Source organism: Leptodactylus fuscus, chromosome 1 (genome assembly GCF_031893055.1).
Source record: "Leptodactylus fuscus isolate aLepFus1 chromosome 1, aLepFus1.hap2, whole genome shotgun sequence".
NCBI classification, from domain to species: Eukaryota; Metazoa; Chordata; class Amphibia; order Anura; family Leptodactylidae; genus Leptodactylus; species Leptodactylus fuscus.
In genome coordinates, this window is record NC_134265.1 from 138,557,162 (window position 1) to 138,580,071 (window position 22,910).

Sequence of the window (22,910 nt, forward strand, 5' to 3'; positions counted from 1 at the left end):
AGGCCGTATGCTCTGTTCACTACCTGGTTTTCTCGGTAAAGTGGTTGGCAGGGTTTCACTATTATACTACACTAGCTGGTACCCGCAACTTCGTCTGCGGTGATTGTAGAAGTGGGTATATACAGGCGCGGGTAAGGTTTTCGTACTGTGTATAAGGGATGGGATATGAAATGTAAGTTTGTATCTTGTTTTTGCTGTAATTCAGAGAATATGTGAGACTTTTGTGTTGAAGTTAATTTGTATTTGAGCTGCTATACGGTGTTCTGAGAAACTTTACATAGTGACTTTGGGACAGAAGTATTTGAAGTTAACCCTTTCCCGCCGATGGCATTTTTTGATTTTCGTTTTTGACTCCCCTCCTTCTAAACCCCATAACTTTTTTATATCTCCGCTCCCAGAGCCATATGAGGTCTTAATTTTTCCTGGGACAAATTTTTCTTCATGATTCCACCATTATTTATTCTATATAATGTACTGGGAAGCAGGGAAACAATTCAGAATGGGGTGGATTTCAAGAAAAAATGCATTTCTGCGACTTTCTTACGGGCTTTGGTTTTACGGCGTTCACTGTGCAACCAAAATGACATGTCCCCTGTATTCTGTGTTTCGTTACGATTCCGGGGATACCAAATTTATATGGTTTTATTTACATTTTGACCCCTTATAAACAAATCCAAAACTGTCTTAAAAATTTTTTTTTTTTGAAAAGTCACCATATTTCGACAGCCGTAACTTTTTTATACGTGCGTGTACGGGGATGTATAGGGCGTCTTTTTTTGCGGGACCGGCTGTTCTTTGTAGTTCTACCATTTTCGGGAAATGTTATTGCTTTGATCACTTTTTATTCAAATTTTTATCAGAATCAAAACAGTGAAAAAACGGCGGTTTGGCACTTTTGACCATTTTTCCCGCTACGGCGTTTACCGAACAGGAAAAATATTTGTATAGCTTTGTAGAGCGGGCGATTTTTTTTTTTTGGACGCGGGGATAACTAACATGTATGTGTTTCACAGTTTTTAACTACTTTTATATGTGTTCTAGGGAAAGGGGGGTGATTAGAATTTTTAATACTTTTTTATTTTTATTTTTTTTTAAAATTTTTTTTTTACTTTTTTTAAACTTTTTTTTTTTGTATTTAAAAGACCGCCTAGGGGTATTGACATGGGTGGGCGGTGTCGTGGATTGTCAGAGCGGTGGGGGTCGGCAAACATGGCTGCTCCGGAGCGTTAAAGAGAGCCTCCTGGAGTATCGTTAAGGGGAGGGGCAAAGTGGTAAAGTATATGTGATTGTGTGGGGTTAGGGGCGAGGCTGTAGGGGCGAGGGCAATATGAATTTTGTGGCTTGCTATGGTCCAAAGTGTGTGAGATTGCAGAGATGGTGGTGTGAGTTTGGGTTTTGTGGGGGTCCTGGCACAAACGTATGTGCGCTATTGTGACGAAAAGTAGCCTATTGCGCAATTGGGTGTAGTGACTATGTTTGTGGAAACTTTCAGCCAAATCGGTCGAGCGGGTTTTGCGTGATTGAGTAACAAACATCCAAACACACAAACCCACAAACATCCAAACTCACAAACTTTCACATTTATAATATTAATAGGATGGGGAGGATGGGGTGGGAGAGAAAAACAAAATTACATGCTGCAGGAGCAAGAGTCAGCTTGTAATAAACTCAATTTTAGGTAATAGACTCCCTGTCTCAGCCCTTATCAGCAAAATTCAATTAGCAGACTAATAACTGGAAGCTGGAGATAAAGAGCTCAGAAATACAAGCACCGAGCACTCAGCTTCCCCTCCGCTCCCCTCATAAAAGCAGGGTGCTATGTGACTTGTACTGGGTGTAGAGATAAGATCATCCCCATGTATGTGGTTATGGAAACGTAGTGTAAACAATGAAGTGAATAATCTCAGCTGCCAAACAAAGTAGTTTTGCTGAAGCAATGTATTTAGGAAAAGTCTTAAATCCACATAAGCTAGCAGTATAGATAGGATTCTTGAAGATGGGAAAACTCCTTTAATACTTACGCAAATGGTCTGCCTAATATTTGTCCAGGTGTTGTATTACCTTTTCATACACAAGATTATAATTTTTTTTTTTAATAGTACCTCAAGGTTTCTTTCTCACTGTTGCGCTTCTGAGGTTTCCTTCAGGAGGATTTCCTGAATAAAAAAAACTAGGTGAATAGGGACCAAGCCACTGAAATGCAATGCGAAAAGGATCTTAATATAACAAATATTTGTATGCACTTGGCACTGCAAATGGATTTCCTGGAAACTTTGAAATTACCTTGACATGACCAGTCACAAGGCTGACTGTCATATAATTTTCCATGAATTGTCCCTGTTAGTGTGACTGTCATAGGCTTTATCTGTTCCTATGCAAGCCATTTTTCTTTTCCACACATGGAATAATATATGGCTCAGGTACCTCTTAGGCCCCGTGCAGATGACCCTATTTTGGGTCAGTGTGCTATTTGTGTATTTCACGGATAGCACACTGACCCATTCTTTTGTATGGGCCTGCACACGATCGTCATTTTCATGGTGCCGTGTGCGGGCCACAAGTCCGGGCTGCATCAGATAGGACAGGTTCTATTCCTGTCCTGTCTTGCGGCCCATGCTTCCATGGCTCCTATTGATTTAATGAAAGGAGCCGCAGAAGCACTTCCCGTGCACAGACGGCACATGGGAACTTCCCTGTATGTCTCGTGCACACAATAAAAGCCTATCTTTTTCTTTAATGGCAGGCCGGTTGCAGTACGGTCATCTGCAACTGGCCTTACTTAGAGTTCATGTTCGTTTTTTATTGTAGATTGCTACAGAATACTAGAAGAAAAAAATGCTGTGCTCTGTCCGGTATTTGTAAGTATTCTATTTAAAGAGAGTCTTTCATCAGGGAAATCTGTATCAAACTAATGAAAGTACACTGCAGAGCTGTTTCTATGATTTTTGAATATCAGTGTTTTATTATGCAGATAAGCTAAAAAGGCCTTTATGGGCGTTTCTTCTCCTGCTGGGGCTTTACGCTAGGTTCACACCTGCGTTCTGGTCTCCGTTCTGTGGTTTCCGTCTTCTGCATGCAAGAAGATGGAAACCACAGACTGGGTCCGGCCGTGAGCATTTTATGCTCTCCGCCGCAAAACCGTTTTTTTAAAATCCGGACACAGAGTACTGCATGTCCGACTCTGTGTGTCCGGATTAAAAAACCCGGTTTCGCGGCGGAGAGCATAAAACGCTCACCGCCGGACAGCTTTCTCACCCATTCAAATGAATGGGTGATAGACTCCTGCAGGTTTCCGTCTCCTGCTCTGTTTTGTGCAGGAAACGGAAACCTGCATAACGGAGTGTCGAGCGCAGATGTGAACGAGCCCCTAGTCTCTTGGCACACTTTGTCTTCAGTTAGGGGTAGTTATCTAGAGCAGGGAGTGAACCCTGACAGAAGAAGAAACGCCATTTCTGCCTTTTCAACTAATTTGCATTATAAGAAAATGCTGATTTTCATGAAAATGGAGCTGCACTGCAGAATGAGAAAGGCATTTTGGAAAGTGTAGAAGCAGCCATAAAAGCTGCAGTCATTGTTTTGATACAAATTTGCCTGCTGATAAGAGACTTTAAGGCCACGTTGAGCCAGGAGTGGAGAAGTGTTTTATTTTATATTTCCCATTACTTTTGTTGTCACTTCTGTGTTTGGCTGAAAAAACGAAAGCAAATTCTGCAAAGAGTGTCTTTAGACTTTAGGGCTAGTTCACACGGGGTTCCGCATGTACACATTCCGTCGTGGCTTTCCGCTCCGGATTTGGCCCAAATGAATGGGCCTAGTGCAGAGGGTAGTGTCGCGAGGTGGATGTCCACGGCTGAATCAGCCATGGAATCTGCCTGAAGAAAGGGCAGCTCGCTTCTTTTTTTCTGCGAGCGGGAACAAACCGCTCACGGAAAAAGGAAATGACCGACTCCCATTGATTTCAATGGGAGGCGGTTTTTGTTGCGGATTCCGCATCAAAATCCTGACCATTTTGCCCCGTGTGAACTACCCCTTAGGGTTTTTTTCCAGTACTGGAGCGAACAGGGCACATGAGAGAGGTGAGGTATATAATAAATAAATGTTATCTATTTGACACCATCTCTTCCTCTGAGTTTTTTATTTATCTTTGGAAAACTCTTTTTAGGCTAAAGCCCCACCTTGCAGAAACGCACCTTTTTTTTTTTTTTTTTTGTTGCGGTTTTTTGAGCCAAAGCCAGGAGTGGATTGAGCAAAATGTAGAACTATAAAAGCTTCCTATATATTTCCCGTTCCATTTGTAGCCATTCTTGACTTTGGCTCGAAAAACAGCAACAAAATCTGCAATAAAAAAAAAACGTTTCCAGAATGTGGGGCCTTAGCCATAGGCCCCACGTTGTGGAAACCCAGCTTTTTTTTTTTGTTGCAGATTTTATTGGTCCCACCAATCTCAATACTGCAGGCCTGGAAAGGAATGAGGCATTTGAGGTGGACATCACAGATTCTTCTTCATTCTCTGGCTCCCTTGATGATTAGCCTCAGATTAATGAACCTTATTGATGCGGTGTCCTTCTCTGCCAACTCTGCAGCTGAATCCTGGGACAAGATCAAGCTGGGCAATTCTTTTTTCAGCGTCCTACTTCAATCCCCGCCTCTCATTGAAAATATACCCTAATATTCTCAACATTTTTGTCTTTCTCGGTCTTAGTCTGACCATGAGGATATCTAAATCAGTTTTGTACACTGTAAAGAATTTCAGTCTTGTGACATTTCTTTAACTTTTTCCCACGAGTGGTTATCCATGTGACTTCATTCAGGCACTTTCTTAATAAGCCAACTGATTCACAGGCGTTTAAGGATAATTTCATACATTTGTTTTCAGCTATTTTATAAATGATTATTAGATTTTTTTTAAATCCTACAATTATTTGACACTCCAGCCCGCATTTACTAATGCACTCTGTTATACAGCATAAATTCTACAGTCACAAGATACATCAAGTTCATAACCGGGAGGGTTATTGGAACAAAACGCCCTCTAAATGTACAAACTTTGCAATATCGTGTACATTACAGTTTAAGATGTGGACATGTAAGGGAATGTTCACACAGAGTTTTTTGGCAGCAGATTTTGACACGAAAATCCGCTGCCAAAAATGGCTTCTATTGACTTCAATGGGAGACACTCACTTCTAGTAGCAGAAAAAAAGAAGTGAGATGCCATATCTGCGGCGTGAGACTCCCTCCTGATGAGGCCCATTCATTTGGGCCTAACCGGATCAGGATGCCAGTGCACTGCATTGGCATTCCGTTGCTGCATGTTCACACGCGGAATCCATTTTTCTCTGTGTGAACATACCCTAAAAGGCCCTTCTGCAGCTACATATATTTAAATATATGCACAATTCCTTATCTGGAGACTGAATGAGCCAATGTGTTGGTATAAGCGATTACATTGTCACCAACCTATTGTGACCTATTTCTACAGCCTTTTATGTGGTAGAAGATCAGCCTAAATTCAGGGAAGATTAGCTGTTTGTCCTCTGTTCCCTGTCTGCATGATGACCCATAGACATACAAATGTGTAACTAGAAATGAGCAAAGGGATGTATTATTCATCCTGGCAAACCAGGGTGGAGGGATAGGAGTACGGAGGAAGGGTGGAGTGTTTGTGTGGGAGGAAATACATTATTGTAGTATCATTGTCTGCGTACAGTAAAAAGTTGAGTATGGTCCCAAAGGGATTGATATATGTAAGAACCTATTATTTTATACATATTGAGGCTTCTTTGGTAACATTGTATTCATCACGTATACTTGTTGTGAAAGTATTGCGAGAGAAAGTAATACCTTTAATATTTTCACCTCCTTTTACATATTGTACTTCTGTACAGCAGTGTACAAAGATTGTAATGCTTCATATCCATCCCCATCCCCAGTAGTGTTTACATTAAGAAATTTCTTATCTTTAGGGAATTTGAAATGTGTCATCAGAAAGTGACTTTTTTTTTTTTCTTTAAATCAGGTAAGACTGAAGCCCCATGGTGTGGAAACGTAGCTTTTTTTTGTTGCAGATTTTGTTGCTGTTTTTTGAGCCAGATCCAGGAGTGGATTGAGCAGAAGGTAGAAGTATAAGATCTTCTAATATATTTCCTATTCCATTTGTCGCCATTCTTTGCTTTGGCTCAAAAAAACGCAACAAAATCTGCAACAAAAAAAGCTGCATTTCCCCAATGTGGGGCCTCAGTTTAAGTCTGGAGCTACACATTGCAGAAACACAGCTTTTTTTGTTGCAGATTTTGTTGGGTTTATTATAAGCCAAAGTCATGAGTGGCTACAGAAAGAATAGGAAATATATAGGAAGCTCTTATACTTTTACCTTCTGCTTAATACATTCCTGGCTTTCAGTCAGAAAACTGCAACAAAAAAGCAGCTTTTCTGCAGTGTGGGGCTTAAAATTGTTTTTTGTCTCCATGTCAGCATATGTATTTCTTTAAAAAAAAAAAAAAAAAAAAAATTCTAAAGTCCTACAGTTTTCACTCTGGCCACTTTAAATGCGTGCATGCAATAATTAATCCACAGCATTCAAAGATTAACAAATTGCTGAAACGTTTACTCATTGCAGGGTAGCGTTAATTATTTACATATTTAAAGCCGGCCATTACACGTAAAATAGCTGACCCGCTGTCTCATCTGAAGTCCCCATAAACATGCAAGTTTTCTGCCCGTTTCAGATAGATACCCAGCAGACCCCAGTAAAGTTCCACAGGTAGTAGCTTTTTTAGAGTGGGATAAAAACTTCCTGTTTAGATTTTTTGTAGCAGTCGCCTCATTATCAGCACAGATAGTGTTAAAGTGACAGGTCGCTTTATATAGATAACATAGAGACCACCATTCACAATAGAAGATGAACACAGCTTATCTACTCTGTTTGACTGTAACCTTTAGAGAGATTACAGAACATCTAGAAATGTTTCCCAGAGACCCCAGTTAGACTTTTCATACTATTGTGTCTCTGGTAAATGTGGATGCTGTTAATATCTCAGGCAAAATGGCAGCCCCCATAAACTTGTAAAAAAAAAATAAAGCTGTAATGTCTACAACAGGAAGTAAAAGCAAATGAAAAAAAATCACTATCATTTATCTGGTTTACAGAGATTGTCTAGTTCTTTTAGTGATGACCTAACCTCAGGATAGGTCATCACTAAGAGATTAGGAGTGTCCAGCAGCTGGGACTCTGCTGATCAGGGCTGCAGTGCTCGTGCATATGCTGTGACCCCCAACACTTTTAGCCTTGTCTTATTTACATGAGATGCTGTAATTACGTTGCACAACCGATGTGAAACTAACCGTGTGTGATGTGAAGGGATCACTGTCTTTGCGCAAGTGCCCCAGCCCCTTCAAACAGCTGAATTCTGTCCCATGTCAACCCCCCGATTTATTATTGAGGTAGTCTTTGAAAAACAGCGGATGCCGGGTGTTTAACTATGGGAAAGGGCGGCCGCCGTAGCCGCCTGGTGTCTGCTGTATCACACATCGTGGGCATTAACCATTCTGGCGTCTCGGTTAAACCTGACCGAGGTGCCATTTTCCTGGCAGCGCATGGGCACCGACATTTTGTTGGTGATCACCGGCATCTGGAGCAAGCTCCAGGGCCGACGTCATGTTGGCATGACAGCCGGGAGCCTTGTGAAGGCTCCCCGTCCTGTCTGCAGTGACTTTCTTTTGCAGGCTTAAAGAGGACCTTTCATCAAATTGGGCAAGGCAGTTCCATATACTGCTGGAAAGCAGACAGTGCGCTGAATTAAAAAAAAAAAAAAAAAAAAAGGTTAAAATTGCCAAACTGCCATTTTTTCACTGTTTTTTGCCTCTGATAAAAATTTGCAAAAAAATGATCAAAGCAAAAGCAATAAACCTAAACGGTAGAACTAAAAAGTACGTCCGTCCCCACAAAAAAAGGCGCCCTATACATGGAAGTATAAAAAAAAAGTTACGGGTGTCAGAATATGGTGACTTTTAGAAAAAAAAATTTTGGCACACTTTTGGATTTTTGTTAAGGGGTTAAAATGTAAATAAAACCACATACATTTGGTATCCCCTGAATTGTACCAAAACATAGAATACAGGTGATATGTCATTTTGGCTGCACAGTGAACGTCGTAAAAACGAATCCTGTAAGAAAATTGCACATATGCACTTTTTCTTCAAATCCCCCCCCTCCCACAATTCAGAATGTTTTTCCAGCTCCCCAGTACATTGTATATGTTAGGATCACATCTTCCATCTTGTATTCTGTCAGCCATTTTGTAAGCTTTTTCTTATATAAGCTTCATAAGGATGTCTGTTTAGAGTCTAAGAGACCCCTTTAGGGGATAAGGTGTGTGGAATGTTAATGGTTGGGTTATAACTCCTTATCTATTTGTGGTCATCTTTGAGAGTGGGTGTAGAAACCGGTTCAAATAACCTGTTTGGTCGTTAGCCCCAAGGCCGGAGCGGACCAGTACGTGATCATTATCTCTCTTTCTGTGATATACATCTAGAACTAGTGTATGATGTTGGCTTACACATAAATATCTTAGATACTTTTTCATGTCATGAGAAAGGTCATCCCAGGTCGGAGTGTAATAATGATATGCAGACCTCAGCCAATAGTCATGTGCCAGGCTTGTCTTATATCTCTATAACCAATCGTGTTGTACCTGATTAGAATAGCCAAGCCAGCTCTTTGTCTGTAATGTATTTAAAATACCTTTTTCTTATAATAAATCAGAACTCACTTGATACACAATCACCTGCGTGTCTGTGTGGCTTCTCCAGGCCCAATGGGTGGTAGCCCATCTAGGCCTGTTAATTAATTATTTAATTTGGAGCTCTGCAACATACTCTTACGAGGACAATTTAATGTCCCCTACAAATTGGCGCCCAACGTGGGGCTTGAGAAATAAGGAGACGGTTTACTGATCCCCCGGACGACCAGTGATTACAGAAGTTCCTGGAACCACAGATCCAAAGTCAGCGCTGCAGGTAAGAACTTTTATCTTACCAATTTGATCTGTGTTTCTAAGGACTTTTTGTTTTCCTGTCCGAGAGTGAGGTAAACACATATGTTCCTTATATAGATATCTCAAGCTTTTTGCAAAGAACCTAAGAGCAGTATGTTGTATGGGTGTTGCTAGATAGAAACTTGGGCTAAAATCTGTTGTGGTTGTGCATTCGTTGTAGTCATTTGTGTTCCGTGAAAAGTAAGTAGTCACGTGACAAAGGGACATAGTGATCCCTAAAAACCCTCCATCTGACCTTGATTAGTCGCTTTTGATTTAGATACAGTAGTATCTTGAAAAAAAGGACAGAAGGGAAGGAGGAAATCCTCTAAACTGATCTTGAAAGTCTCCATTGAATAAGATACAGTATATGTTATACTGAGGAAGTCTTATAGGAATTTGGGGCAGGAAGAGACAGTGTGTAGTAGGAAAGCACGCAGAACAGAATGGGAGGAGTGCAAAGTCAGCCAGTATGGAAATCGGCCCAAGAGATAGTTAGAGAAAGAGCAGGGAAGAGAGCAGTTGGAAGAGGATGCAATAAACTGTTGAAGAAAGCAAAATGTAGTGCAAATGGAGTGTTAAACAGCAGCCATTGGGAAAGATTTGCCTCTCAATACAGAGGCTGGGTTCAGGATCACAAGCTAGGTGAGATATTGGATAATTGGACGCAGGTAAGCAGGGAAATAGAAAGGGAGGGGTATAGAAATAAGGAACATGAGGGAGTCATGTATTATGCCCCCCCTGAGAAAAACCCATCTCCCTATAGGCAAAACTCTGCACCATCTGCTCCAGGTCAGGAAAGAGCCTGTAAATCAAAATGGCGGCATAGTGAAGCCCCTGCCTTATTACAAGCTGCCAAGGACCTTGAGTTAGATCACAGGTCTGAGAAGGAGAAAAAGGTATTGCTTGCCTTCAATAATAAAAATTCTGGCCAGAGAACTCGCAACAGACAAGGAGGCAAACAAAAACACAATTACAAGTGTTATCACTGTAGGAAGCCAGGCCATTTTAGGAAGGACTGTAGGTCTCTAAAAGCTGGAAACCCCCCAGCTCAGGGCACTGACCAATGTGCCAACACCCCTCAATGAGGAGTTGGCAACCCTGTACCAGTCCTCCCTGCAAAAACATCAGAAGAAGGTGTGGCAATAATACATAAAAGGGGAGGTATTGGGGGAAGAATTCCCCTTCTTAGTGGATACAGGGGCTGCCATTTCTGTAGTTAAAGGATACCACATACCTTATGAGCCGAGGACTGATAAATCTCAATCTTGTGTTGGATTAGGAGGAAAAAGAATCATTTTAAAATAAACAGTGCCACTCAATGTGAAATTTAGAGGGCAAAATGTTGTCACCAAATTGCTTGTTAGTGACGATGTGCCAACATCTCTTAATGGTACTGAGGTGTTAACGGTGTTTGGTGCAAATATAAAATTTGATCTTAGTGGGGAGGTACAAGTGGAAATATCAGCTACTACCATTGATGAATTTTCTATGCTGGCTGCCTCATTGTCTGAGTCATTTCCTGTTTCTGTACTAACTAAGGAGGAATCCACCCAGCTTTCCCAGGTACCAGATAAATTCACAATGAGTGTCAGGCCCCTCCCCCACCTCCTATTGTCCTCTGTATATCCACAGCAGAGGTATCATGTTATACAGGTTTGGTAGGAGTCAGCAAGAAGGGGAAAGGGGAGACAGCAGGTGGCTAAGTTGTCAGCTATAAGTGAGATTGTAACATTGTAACACCATTGGTATAATGTATGGAGAATTATGAATATATGGTTTAATAATTTGTAACTGTATAGGGTAAGGTGGTCATATAGATGGTATGTCGAAAGAAAAGAAAAAGATATTAATATGTAATGTTGGTATCAGTATTGGCTGTTTAAATCATATTAAATGTCTTTAGATTTGGATTAATGGCATAAATTTTAGATAATCATTATTATGTTTATTTTCCAGTGACGAGAAGATGAAGCCATCTAATGATTTGTTTGTTTATTTTTCCTCAATATTCAGCGGTGCAGGAATTATAACTAACCCTGTGATTATTTGTAGGAAAAGGACAATAAGATGATATCACTGTACAAAATATATGAAAATTGACAAGTTCTTTATGATTCAATGGATGTGTGTTGTCTGGAGCTCCAGTGTGAAGTTTGCATGTATGTATATGAATGGGCCCATATGTGTTACATGTACATGCTCTGTTTGTTCATGTTTATATTGTTACATTTTTAGTCTCCACAGGGAGCAGATGAAGAAATTGAATGCTGATAGTCCCACAGAGGGTGGTGACAAGTAGATATGAGTTCCTTTCCATCGTTGAAAATATATATATATATATATATATATATATATATATATATATACAGTATATATGTCTTCTGGTGAATATGAGATGTACTTGATATACCATGTACATGTACTAGGTACTCAGTGTTTATTGGTTATGAGTTTATACTATAAACCCATGAATGTTGACAATCGGGAATTATTTTGTGAAAAAGTTGTATCTAATACTTGTACAATGTTATTGGTCATTTCTATTCAGATTGATCCTTCTGATATGGGATTAGGCACCATAAAGGGGTAGGCAATGCATGTGAGCTATCTTAATATGTACACGCAGGTAAAGATAAATCGTAGTTTTGCAAAACAAAAAGTGGTATTTCTGCGGCATTGTTTGCTACAAGGTGATAGACATCTGACTAAGTAGATCAGAAGTCACTCGAATATCTGCTCTGTAATGTGTTTGTTGTGTATAAATTCTTGTTATGACGGGGGAGGGGGAGATAGAGTGATCCCTTAAAGTTTTTGCCTTCTCTGCTGATATATTTTGAGAATTTAATGAATTCGTTGTAATTCTGGAATAATTAGAAGTTGTAGAGAATTGAATTTACTTAGGACTGTATAAATAAGTCTGAATACAGGTTTGGCACGTTTTAGCCAGCCAGCCACTTACAATGGCTGTACCCTTAGGCTACAGTGTCTTAATTAGTGTCTTAATTAGGTCTCAAAAGTTCTATTGTATATCTGCTGAGGGCAAATAGAATATTGTATTGCCTTGTATAGCTTAAAAGTGAGACACTGGAAATCTAATTAGACAAAAGAAGTGATAGCAAAAACCACCAGTGTATGAAACAGATTAGACAAATGTTTTATGGGAAATTAAGTGAATATTATTGTGATATGTTGATAATTTTAATTTTTATTCTTTGTGCCACAGATAGACAGACATGAACCTGCTGTGTTTCCTCTACCAGAACGGTTGTAAGGCCAGTAAAGACAAGCTGCAATTTTGTAAACAAAAAGGAGGTGTTTTTTAGGTCATTGTCTGAGCAAAAGTACCAAACATCTTTCAAATGAACAGACCATAGTGGTGAGAGAGCTGCAGGTGCCAACCCCCCCATGCTCAGTTACATACCTTTTGGCCATGGATCAGATAAACTGTGAATGGGCTTGTAAAAACCTGTTTGACAAGGGCTTGCCTGACAGATCAGAAACCCTTTTCAAATCTATGTCACTGAGGTGGAGGGACAGGCTACTGCAGTCCTGAGACATATTATAGTACACATTTGTATACTGTTGCAAGGGGAACGCCCTCTTGTGCAAGGGTTGTACTCTCCGTACAGGCCCTGCTTGAGACAAGCTCAGACATTGTCCTAGACCACCCCCTGGTGGTATACAAACCACATGACATCTATGCAATCCTCACACAGATAGACAGATGTCATATTTCTTTGGCAACATAGAGCAACATGGAATTTGCTCTACATCCTCCTCAAACATCTCATTTCAGCGTTATTTGACTTTTGAATCCTGCAACTCTTTTACCAGTAGGAGTTCATGATTCAAAAGGGGGGAGTAGATAATGAGATATTTAGTAGATGAGATATTTTTAAACTCCGTCTCAGAAGAGGCGGCTTCAGTCATGTCACTGATGCCCCATTGGAGAATCCTGACTATGAGATGTTTGTGGACGGTTCCAGGTACCTAACAGAAAAAGGCAAATTTGAATACAGGGTATGCTGTAGTCATTATACATGACACCATAGTATAAGAAGCCCTTCCACCACATATGTCAGTATAAGAGGCTAGCCTTATAGAAGCCTGATAGCACAGAAAACATTTACACTGATTCCAGGTATGCGTTTGGCATTGCACATGGTTATGGTCCAATATGGAGGTCCAGGAACTTCCTGATGGCACAGGGCAAACCAATTAAGAATGGAAACTTAGTAAGTCAGTTGAGATATGGCCATATTGCTCCCTAAGCAGTTGGCAATTGTAAAAGTCAGAGCTCACACAAAGGGAAGAGACCCTGAGAGTATTGGAAATAGAAAGGCTGAGTAAGCAGCGGCACTACTGCCATGGAAGGGTCTCAACCAGGTGAGACATTGACCTAGCAGACCCCAAGGGGCTGTACTCTAAGGTGACTGGTGAGGAAATTGAGAAATGGACAAAGGCTGGTGCCAGAGAATGTGAAGGAATGTGAAAATGGGGGATAAATCAGTGTACCCCCAAATGGCTGGTTTGGCCCACGGTAAGGTGCATGCCTCTTGAAATGCCATGGAGTCATTAGTGGGTAAACTATAGTTTGCCTCAGGGTTTGGAAGGGCTGCAGGGAATCACGTAAAAGCATGTCACATAGGTGCTCTACACAATCCAGGGCAGGTAGTTAAGACACACCGCATGCACACCAAAACCCCTGTATCCATTACATACAATTGCCTGAATCTGAACGTACAAATGTGTTGGTCTGTGTATTTGTTCTCAGGTTGGATCAGCCGAGTAACGACGCAGGTAACTGCCAAGAAATTGATATCTGAGCTTGTGTGTAGATTGGGGATACCTGAGATGATAGAGTCTGATAGAGGGACACATTTCACAGGTGAGATAATGAATAAAATAATGTATGTATTTCGGATTGAGCAGAGTTCAGGAAAAGTGAAAAGTTTCTTTGAGTAGAAGTAGCCATGTGTGACCCGGTGAGTGGAGGATGGGCGGCTGCAGGATTTAGTATCCCTACTGACAGATATATGTGAGCCTGCATGGCATGTCGTAAATGAAAAGTGTCTTTGAGCCATGCCCAGAGCCCTTGTACCTGCTCCAGGGATTGCAGGATAACTATATGCTATAACTATAACTTTAGTAACTACTAAAGGTGATACGGTATAAGTACGTGCTTGTGTGTATAGTGATATCTCTTCAGGATGGCCTGGGGCATATCTGGTAAAAAAAAAAAAAAAAAAGCCATCACAAGTGGGCTGCAGGTAGACGGCTATTGAAAGATGTAGTGTGTCACTTGTATTTGTATTTTCTGGAAGGTACCCTCCTGACAGAAGAATTGGTTTTAGCCCATAGCAAACTTTCTTTGGGTCAGACCCTAGGTTAGAGTTGTATTATGGTGTACTGACTGACTATGTGATGTCTTGGCAAAAACATCTGACTAATGTATAGGTTTGAGTTTTCTCCTCCCTCTCAGATTTTAAGTTAAGTGGATGGGACCTATTCATTTGAACCAAGAGATTGATGACACGTGAGAAATCCTCTTGAACCAAGATTTGATGATTCCCTCCAAGTGCTGCTAACTACTAATACTTCTATGAAACTTGACGGAAAGCCTAATTGTATCCATGCTTCACATTACAATGAAGTCTCTACACAAACAGCGATGAAGATTCTCCTGATGTTACTGTTATAGATTATTCTGGCGATAAGCCTGCATAGAACATTTGACAATGAGTGGGACAATAAGTTTTTTTTCTTTAAACATCATATGATCTTGAATGAAGATTTGAATGTGTCAGACTGTAGGATATGTACTCATAGCCCCATATTAGCCTCAGTCATGTTATATATAGCTGTTTTCATAACACAACAGGAAGTAATGATACATAGTGTTTGAAAAATACAAAGCAGACTGAAAATAACAGGCCAGAACTATGATTGAGATTAATTTGGAATACAGGAACATATGAGGGGAATCTGGAAAGGTCCAGCAGTAGACGTTAAGTCACTGAAGTACCTAAATATGAATTCCTGTATCCAATTATCTCAAAATGGGGGAATTGTTAGGATCACATCTTCCATCTTGTATTCTGTCAGCCATTTTGTAAGCTTTTTCTTATATAAGCTTCATAAGGATGTCTGTTTAGAGTCTAAGAGACCCCTTTAGGGGATAAGGTGTGTGGAATGTTAATGGTTGGGTTATAACTCCTTATCTATTTGTGGTCATCTTTGAGAGTGGGTGTAGAAACCGGTTCAAATAACCTGTTTGGTCGTTAGCCCCAAGGCCGGAGCGGACCAGTACGTGATCATTATCTCTCTTTCTGTGATATACATCTAGAACTAGTGTATGATGTTGGCTTACACATAAATATCTTAGATACTTTTTCATGTCATGAGAAAGGTCATCCCAGGTCGGAGTGTAATAATGATATGCAGACCTCAGCCAATAGTCATGTGCCAGGCTTGTCTTATATCTCTATAACCAATCGTGTTGTACCTGATTAGAATAGCCAAGCCAGCTCTTTGTCTGTAATGTATTTAAAATACCTTTTTCTTATAATAAATCAGAACTCACTTGATACACAATCACCTGCGTGTCTGTGTGGCTTCTCCAGGCCCAATGGGTGGTAGCCCATCTAGGCCTGTTAATTAATTATTTAATTTGGAGCTCTGCAACATACTCTTACGAGGACAATTTAATGTCCCCTACATATAGAATAATTAGTGGTAGCATTATGAAGAAAAATTTGCTCCGCAAACATTAAGACCTCATATGGCTCGGAGAGCGAACTAAAAAAGTTATGGGGTGTGGAAGAGGGTGGTGGTGGGGGGGGGAGTCAAAAATGAAAATCAAAAAATGCCGTCGGCGGGAAGGGGTTAAACTCCTTATAGGTGATACATAACCTTTTAAGTTGTTATGCAGGGGTTCTCTTGAGTCTTTGCTTGTTGCTTCTTGTATCACTGTTATTTATCTGCAGCAAAGCCGTGGACAAACTACATCTCCCTTGACTCATCTGTCTTCTCTAACTCTTTGTGTACCCTTCTTTTTTCCTCTCTCTTCTTTAATGATATCACAGGTAATAAATTTCTCCCACATCTGAGGTCACATCCTGCTGTGATGTTTCGTTCAAGCTCCTCATCCCTCAGGAGAAATGTAGTTTGTCCACAGATTCACTACATGTAAATAAGAGTGATAGATGAAGCAGCAAGTAAAATAAAGCCAAGCAAAGGCTGCACAAAGGAACAGTGAGCATTTAGCACTGCTGTGGATGTATTTGCAGTTGATTTTTGGAAGCACATCAGTATGTTGGGAGGCAACACTCAAAAAACCAAGAAACCCATTGCTTCCAGGCAACAGTAATGACCACTAACCATCCTGGCTTCATAAACTGCTTTATTACAAATGTAGATAAAACAGAAAATCACATACATACAAACATATATATACACTCACCGGCCACTTTATTAGGTACACCATGCTAGTAACGGGTTGGACCCCCTATTGCCTTCAGAACTGCCTCAATTCTTCGTGGCATAGATTCAACAAGGTGCTGGAAGCATTCCTCAGAGATTTTGGTCCATATTGACATGATGGCATCACACAGTTGCCGCAGATTTGTCGGCTGCACATCCATGATGCGAATCTCCCGTTCCACCACATCCCAAAGATGCTCTATTGGATTGAGATCTGGTGACTGTGGAGGCCATTGGAGTACAGTGAACTCATTGTCATGTTCAAGAAACCAGTCTGAGATGATTCCAGCTTTATGACATGGCGCATTATCCTGCTGAAAGTAGCCATCAGATGTTGGGTACATTGTGGTCATAAAGGGATGGACATGGTCAGCAACAATACTCAGGTAGGCTTTGGCGTTGCAACGATGCTCACTTGGTACCAAGGGGCCCAAAGAGTGCCAAGAAAATATTCTCCACACCATGACACCACCACCACCAGCCTGAACCGTTGATACAAGGCAGGATGGATCCATGCTTTCATGTTGTTGACGCCAAATTCTGACCCTACCATCCGAATGTCGCAGCAGAAATCGAGACTCATCAGACCAGGCAACGTTTTTCCAATCTTCAATTGTCCAATTTCGATGAGCTTGTGCAAATTGTAGCCTCAGTTTCCTGTTCTTAGCTGAAAGGAGTGGCACCCGGTGTGGTCTTCTGCTGCTGTAGCCCATCTGCCTCAAAGTTGGATGTACTGTGCGTTCAGAGATGCTCTTCTGGCTACCTTGGTTGTAACGGGTGGCTATTTGAGTCACTGTTGCCTTTCTATCAGCTCGAACCAGTCTGGCCATTCTCCTCTGACCTCTGGCATCAACAACGCATTTCCGCCCACAGAACTGCCGCTCACTGGATGTTTTTTCTTTTTCGGACCATTCTCTGTAAACCCTAGAGATGGTTGTGCGTGAAAATCCCAGTAGATCAGCAGTTTCTGAAATACTCAGACCAGCCCTTCTGGCACCAACAACCATGCCACGTTCAAAGGCACTCAAATCACCGTTCTTCCCCATACTGATGCTCGGTTTAAAATGCAGGAGATTGTCTTGACCATGTCAACATGCCTAAATGCACTGAGTTGCCGCCATGTGATTGGCTGATTAGAAATTAAGTGTTAACGAGCAGTTGGACAGGTGTACCTAATAAAGTGGCCGGTGTGTGTATGTATGTGTATATATATATATATATATATATATATATATATATACTGTATATGTTATGACAGTGACAGGGCTAAATGCCGTACTATAGTAAATAGGTAGAATGGCAGTTTTTACTACAGTATATCCATTGAATTCTAGATTGTTACATTTATCTCCATTTATTGCCACATTTCATGTTTTTTTTTTTTTACATATTTGTGTGGGAGAAAGCAGTCGTGTCTGAGACCTGTCCCCCAGTATAAGGGAGCGTTCACACTACCGTCGGTGTCCGACAGGTAGTGTCCGCTCCTAGTGTCCGCTCAAAATCTGTCACGGACTTTAGGAGCGGACACTAGCTGTGTCCGTGACACCTGTCATTTATTTAAATGGGCATCGGGTGCGTTGTTTTGCACTCCGTGCCCTTCCTTCCCTGTCCGCAACTGAAGATGTCCGACTTCTCAAGCGGACAGAAAAACCCGACATGCAGGGTTCTTCTGTCCGCTTGAGAAGTCGGACATCTTCACTTGCAGACAGGGAAGGAAGGGCACGGAGTGCAAAAGAACGCACTTGATGCCCATTTAAATAAATGACAGGTGTCACGGACACAGCTAGTGTCCGCTCCTAATGTCCGTGTGAGATTTTGAGCGGACACTAGGAGCGAACACTACCTGTTGGACACCGACGGTAGTGTGAACGCCCCCTAACTTGTTATACACTGAGGTCTGCTAGTCTTGGAAACCTGATTTACTGCTGTAATCTACTTAGCTCTCCTCTGTAATGGTACCAGAAGCCGGTGTAAATCTCGTGATGTGTGTGTTGGGCCGCAGTGGCTGCACATTGCTGTATAATATGCTTTTCTTTTCTGGGATAAAGGTTTTTATATTTTTAATAATCTCTTGTAATTAAAAATTCACACTGCAGAAAATCTGCAGCCAGGGTCTCAGAAGTGCCTATTCCCACATATAAACTGTGTGCTGTTATATTTCATCTAGAAAGCCCCATAGGTATGCCTGTGGGTGACCTTCAAGAACGCCATGTCACAGTAACAATGAGTGCACGTGGTGTGTGCAGGGTTAATTTGATTCTTGTTTGTTAATCCACTTTTTCCGATCATTTGCCTTTATAATGTTTTAGCAATAAGGAGGATATCTAGCAGTACACCGCAGGCAGGTATAGAATATCTTATTGTCTTACTAAATGGTTTCCTATTGATGTGATGTGTAAGGTCAGAGCCCCGATGTGTTTCGCTGCGAGGACCTGGGTGACGTGTGTACAGTATATGTTCAGATCACTTGTGTTGACATAGCTAACATAGACGGCCACTTTTGTAGGTCACAATTGCTGCTTAGCAACAAACAACGTCACAGGTACTAATACTTGGCACCAGCTCACATGTCAAATAAAGAAGAAAAAGTTTGGCTATCTTATTGTGTATGCTGAATGCCATATGTACCGTGACCGTGATACCTGAGAGTAATACATGCTGTGTGTATTCTTAATACATTATACCTTTCCTGAGTTTAAATGGATTGTAACATCAACAACTGACCTAGTCCTTGTTTTTCTTGAAAACTTATAGGGAAAATATGTTAAAAACAAAACTGGTGACATTGAAAAAGGGCACAAATGGGGCAACATACTGTGTGGGGAACTTATTCTGGGACATTACTTTGTGTATAGGGGGCCAATATGAAATATTATTCTGTGTACAGGGGGACAGCATGGAGCAATATACTGTGCATAGGGGGTCCATATAGAGCATACTATGTATAGGGGGCCCATATGGAGTATTATACTGTGTATAAGGGACCCATATGCAGCATTGTACTGTATCTATGAGTCCTGCAATTCTGCTGCACTATTTTAACATTTTATATTTTTTTTTTTTCGTTTCACACAACTGTAATACTGAGGTGATCTACTCTCTGTATTATAGATGTAAATCATGTTATAATAACCTATGTAGGGTTTGATTACATTAATTATTGGCACACAAAGTACCCCTTTCTTGATACATAAAAGGTTGCCTACGTCTGGTACAGCCAATAGCTAGGTGCTAGTATATATTATTCACACTTTGTTTGAAATGGTTAATAAATCAAGTTATTTATATTGCCCACCCCTAACTAAAACCATGATCGCATCAACATCTATAGATTACAATATTTGTACGTTGATACTATAATAACATCTTTATGTCAGATCTATTGTGCATGTGTATTTTATTACAGCCTTCATTAATGCAGATGTCTTTCTTTTTCTTTTTCCCCCCAAATACAGCAACAAGGAATGGGAAGGCCGAGTGTATATCATGCGGTTGTGGTCATCTTTCTAGAGTTTTTTGCTTGGGGCCTATTAACTACACCAATGCTAGTAGTGAGTATTAACTCCAACATTGTTTGTTCCCTTACTCAATTACATCTGCTTTGTTAATAACTATACATTGCTATTTACTTTTCATGTGTCTCATTTAAAGGGGTATTTTTTTTGTTGTTGTTGCTGTTAAATAGCTTAAAAAATATCCTTTTGTCTGTACCGGAATCCCTACTTAACTCGACACGTGCAGCACATTGAGCACATGGTTTTTCATCTTAGCAGCAACCACAATGAACGTATTGTTATTTCTGATGTCATATTTTTGTGCTTAGTTATTGCTTCATTGCTTTGAACCGATCAAGGAAGATGAGGTTGGCAAAGGTCTTGCGCCACCCACTTCAAAGAAAAGGTGCTAGCTTCTCACAAACGCACACCTCTTTTAGTATAGTTTCCCATTGTGCCAGGCACAGCAATATCACTAGTGTGAGGAGGTTGCAGTTCTGTCTGTGTTTTTTCAGAGTTATCATCTCTAGATAACAGGCGGGATTGGGATATTTATATGCAGCTGCTCCTAATCTTGACTGTTTTTAACAGGTGATAAATCTAGAAGTGAAGCAGGTAGACCTACAATCCCCTCTTTTTTACAGGACCGGAATCTCATTTCTACATTTTATGATGCCTGAGATATAATTATAACTTGAAGTGACTCTCGCCACCCTGATTTTCTCTATTACACATACACTGTACACAGTGAGAAGCAGCGTACAGCTCTCAATAGAGACACAAATGTAGGATTTATCCAAAAGATGCCAAAATTTGCTAATAAGGTATATTACAAAATTGACTCGCATGCTGCCAGGAAATCCAAGAGTTGTTGGAAAGTTGTATGTTGATGTAAATGTATTTGGCATTTCCATTAATCTTTGTTACTGGCACTTTTATTCTTCAGTTATCTACAGTAACCAGAACTTAATCACATGATCACATTTTTGCGAGCGTGCTTTTTCTAGGGAATGCTTCAGAGCAAACAAAAAAAGCACATCAGGTGTCACCTATGACAAGCTAACCTCTAAATCCAGGTCTCACTATAGTGTTTTAAAACTTGACTAGGTGCATTAGTGATACCAGGGACATATACAGTATCTGTAAACAGCAGTTAGCTACTTATAGGATCCGCAACATATGGTTTCCTATATTTTTAGATCAAGTTTAAAGCAATGAATACAATGTAGACCCCTGTAACCTCCTAAAGACCTTTAAAACTGTTAATGTATATCTATCTGTCTAGTCTTATGTAAACTTTTTCTGTCTTGCGCAGGTTCTACATGAAACCTTTCCCCAACATACCTTTCTTATGAATGGTCTCATTCAAGGAGTAAAGGTAAGAGGATCTCTGAATTTCTAATTTCTGGCTTTAGTATGGTGGAATGTTTCTCTAGTGAATCATCAGTCTTTGTCCTTCAGTAGTCAGAGGTGTCAGAGTGTCTAAGGGAGCACTATCTTTTGTGTCGTTGACCATTGTGCTGCATACTTCCCTTTCCACTTCTCACCTCTTGAGTCTGCTAAAACGGTGGCAAGAATCAACACAATCTGCATGGCAGGAGTCGGGAAACACAGATGACGAGCTTTTTCCGCCGAAAACGCCCTGAAATATGCATGAAAAATAAAACTGTGAACATTCTTTTAGGGTATGTAAAAATGTGACTGATACTCTGCAGATTTGATATTGCAGAAAATACTCAGTGAAATCCACAGAGCAGTTTACAAGAGAGAACTAATAGTGTAGTCTGCGCCAGTTTGCTGAAGATTTCATCCTCTGTTTTGCCAAAGGTGAAATCTGCCGTAAAAGTACACGCCTTAGATTTAAAAACCACTTTGTTCTTGCGTGTTTTCTGCATGTATAATATTATGGTAGAAAATCTGCAGCATAACCACATAAATCGTGAGTGGTTATACTCTTACAATGCTGAGAGAACTGTCATAAGGCTTCCACATCATGGTATCTGATCAATTAACTGGAAAATGGTTCTGCATCTTGTGCAGTTGTTTTTCCTTGGGTTCAGGCACAAAGCTGGTGCTAGCTTAGGGTACTCAGGTCATCTGGACCAGTGGTGCCCCTTCAGTTATGTATGGTTTTTGAGTTTATTCTACAGAATACCATAATGCCAACACTAGCATGATTGAATATGGTCTCCGTACACGAGACCACATACTTGTTAAAATTCAGTCAGTAGGTGATGACATTCAACAGTCGAGCAAGCTGTGGTTTAAGCCTTTAATATAATAATAATAATTAATAATAAATTGTATTTATATAGCGCCAATATATTCTGCAGCACTGTACAATTAGTAGGGTTCAAATACAGACAGAAAGATACATTACAAAGAAAGTCATTTCACACAATGGGACTGAGGGCCCTGCTCACAAGAGCTTACAATCTATGAGGTAGAGGGGGTGACACAAGAGGTAGCAGGGGTGGTATTGCTTATGCAGAGGTCAGACACTTTGTAATAGAGATGACTGTCATTACACAAACATAAAACTTTGAGCCGTCACCAGTCGTGTCCTTTAACATGTGGATGGTGCTTGGACATATAAAGTTAGCCTGAAATGGCATCATATCATGTGGGGTAATGTGGAAGCGGGAATAGAGGAGGGTTAGATTTTGGGGATTCTAATGACTGTACGGAAGGATTTACATTAGGAATTGTGATAGGCCTGTCTGAAAAGATTTGCCTTTAGTTTGTGCTTGAAGCTGTAGAAATTGGGAGTTAATCTGATTGTCCGGGATAGAGCATTCCAGAGAAGTGGTTCAACTCAGGAGAAGTCTTGTATACGAGCGTGGGAGGTTCTGATAATAGAGGATTTAAGTGCTAGGTCATTGAGTGAACGGAGAAC

General features: G+C 40.6%; 1 protein-coding gene across 1 annotated transcript in view; it reads left to right on the forward strand.

Moving 5' to 3' along the window:
- The window catches only part of LOC142208571 (hippocampus abundant transcript 1 protein-like), a 63,293-nt gene that overhangs the window by 11,191 nt on the left and 29,192 nt on the right, over positions 1 to 22,910 (forward strand). The window contains exons 2-3 of the mRNA XM_075277177.1: positions 19,976 to 20,071; positions 21,330 to 21,392. Of these exons, the coding sequence (XP_075133278.1) occupies positions 19,976 to 20,071; positions 21,330 to 21,392 (159 nt within the window). The remainder of the gene's footprint in view (positions 1 to 19,975; positions 20,072 to 21,329; positions 21,393 to 22,910) is intronic.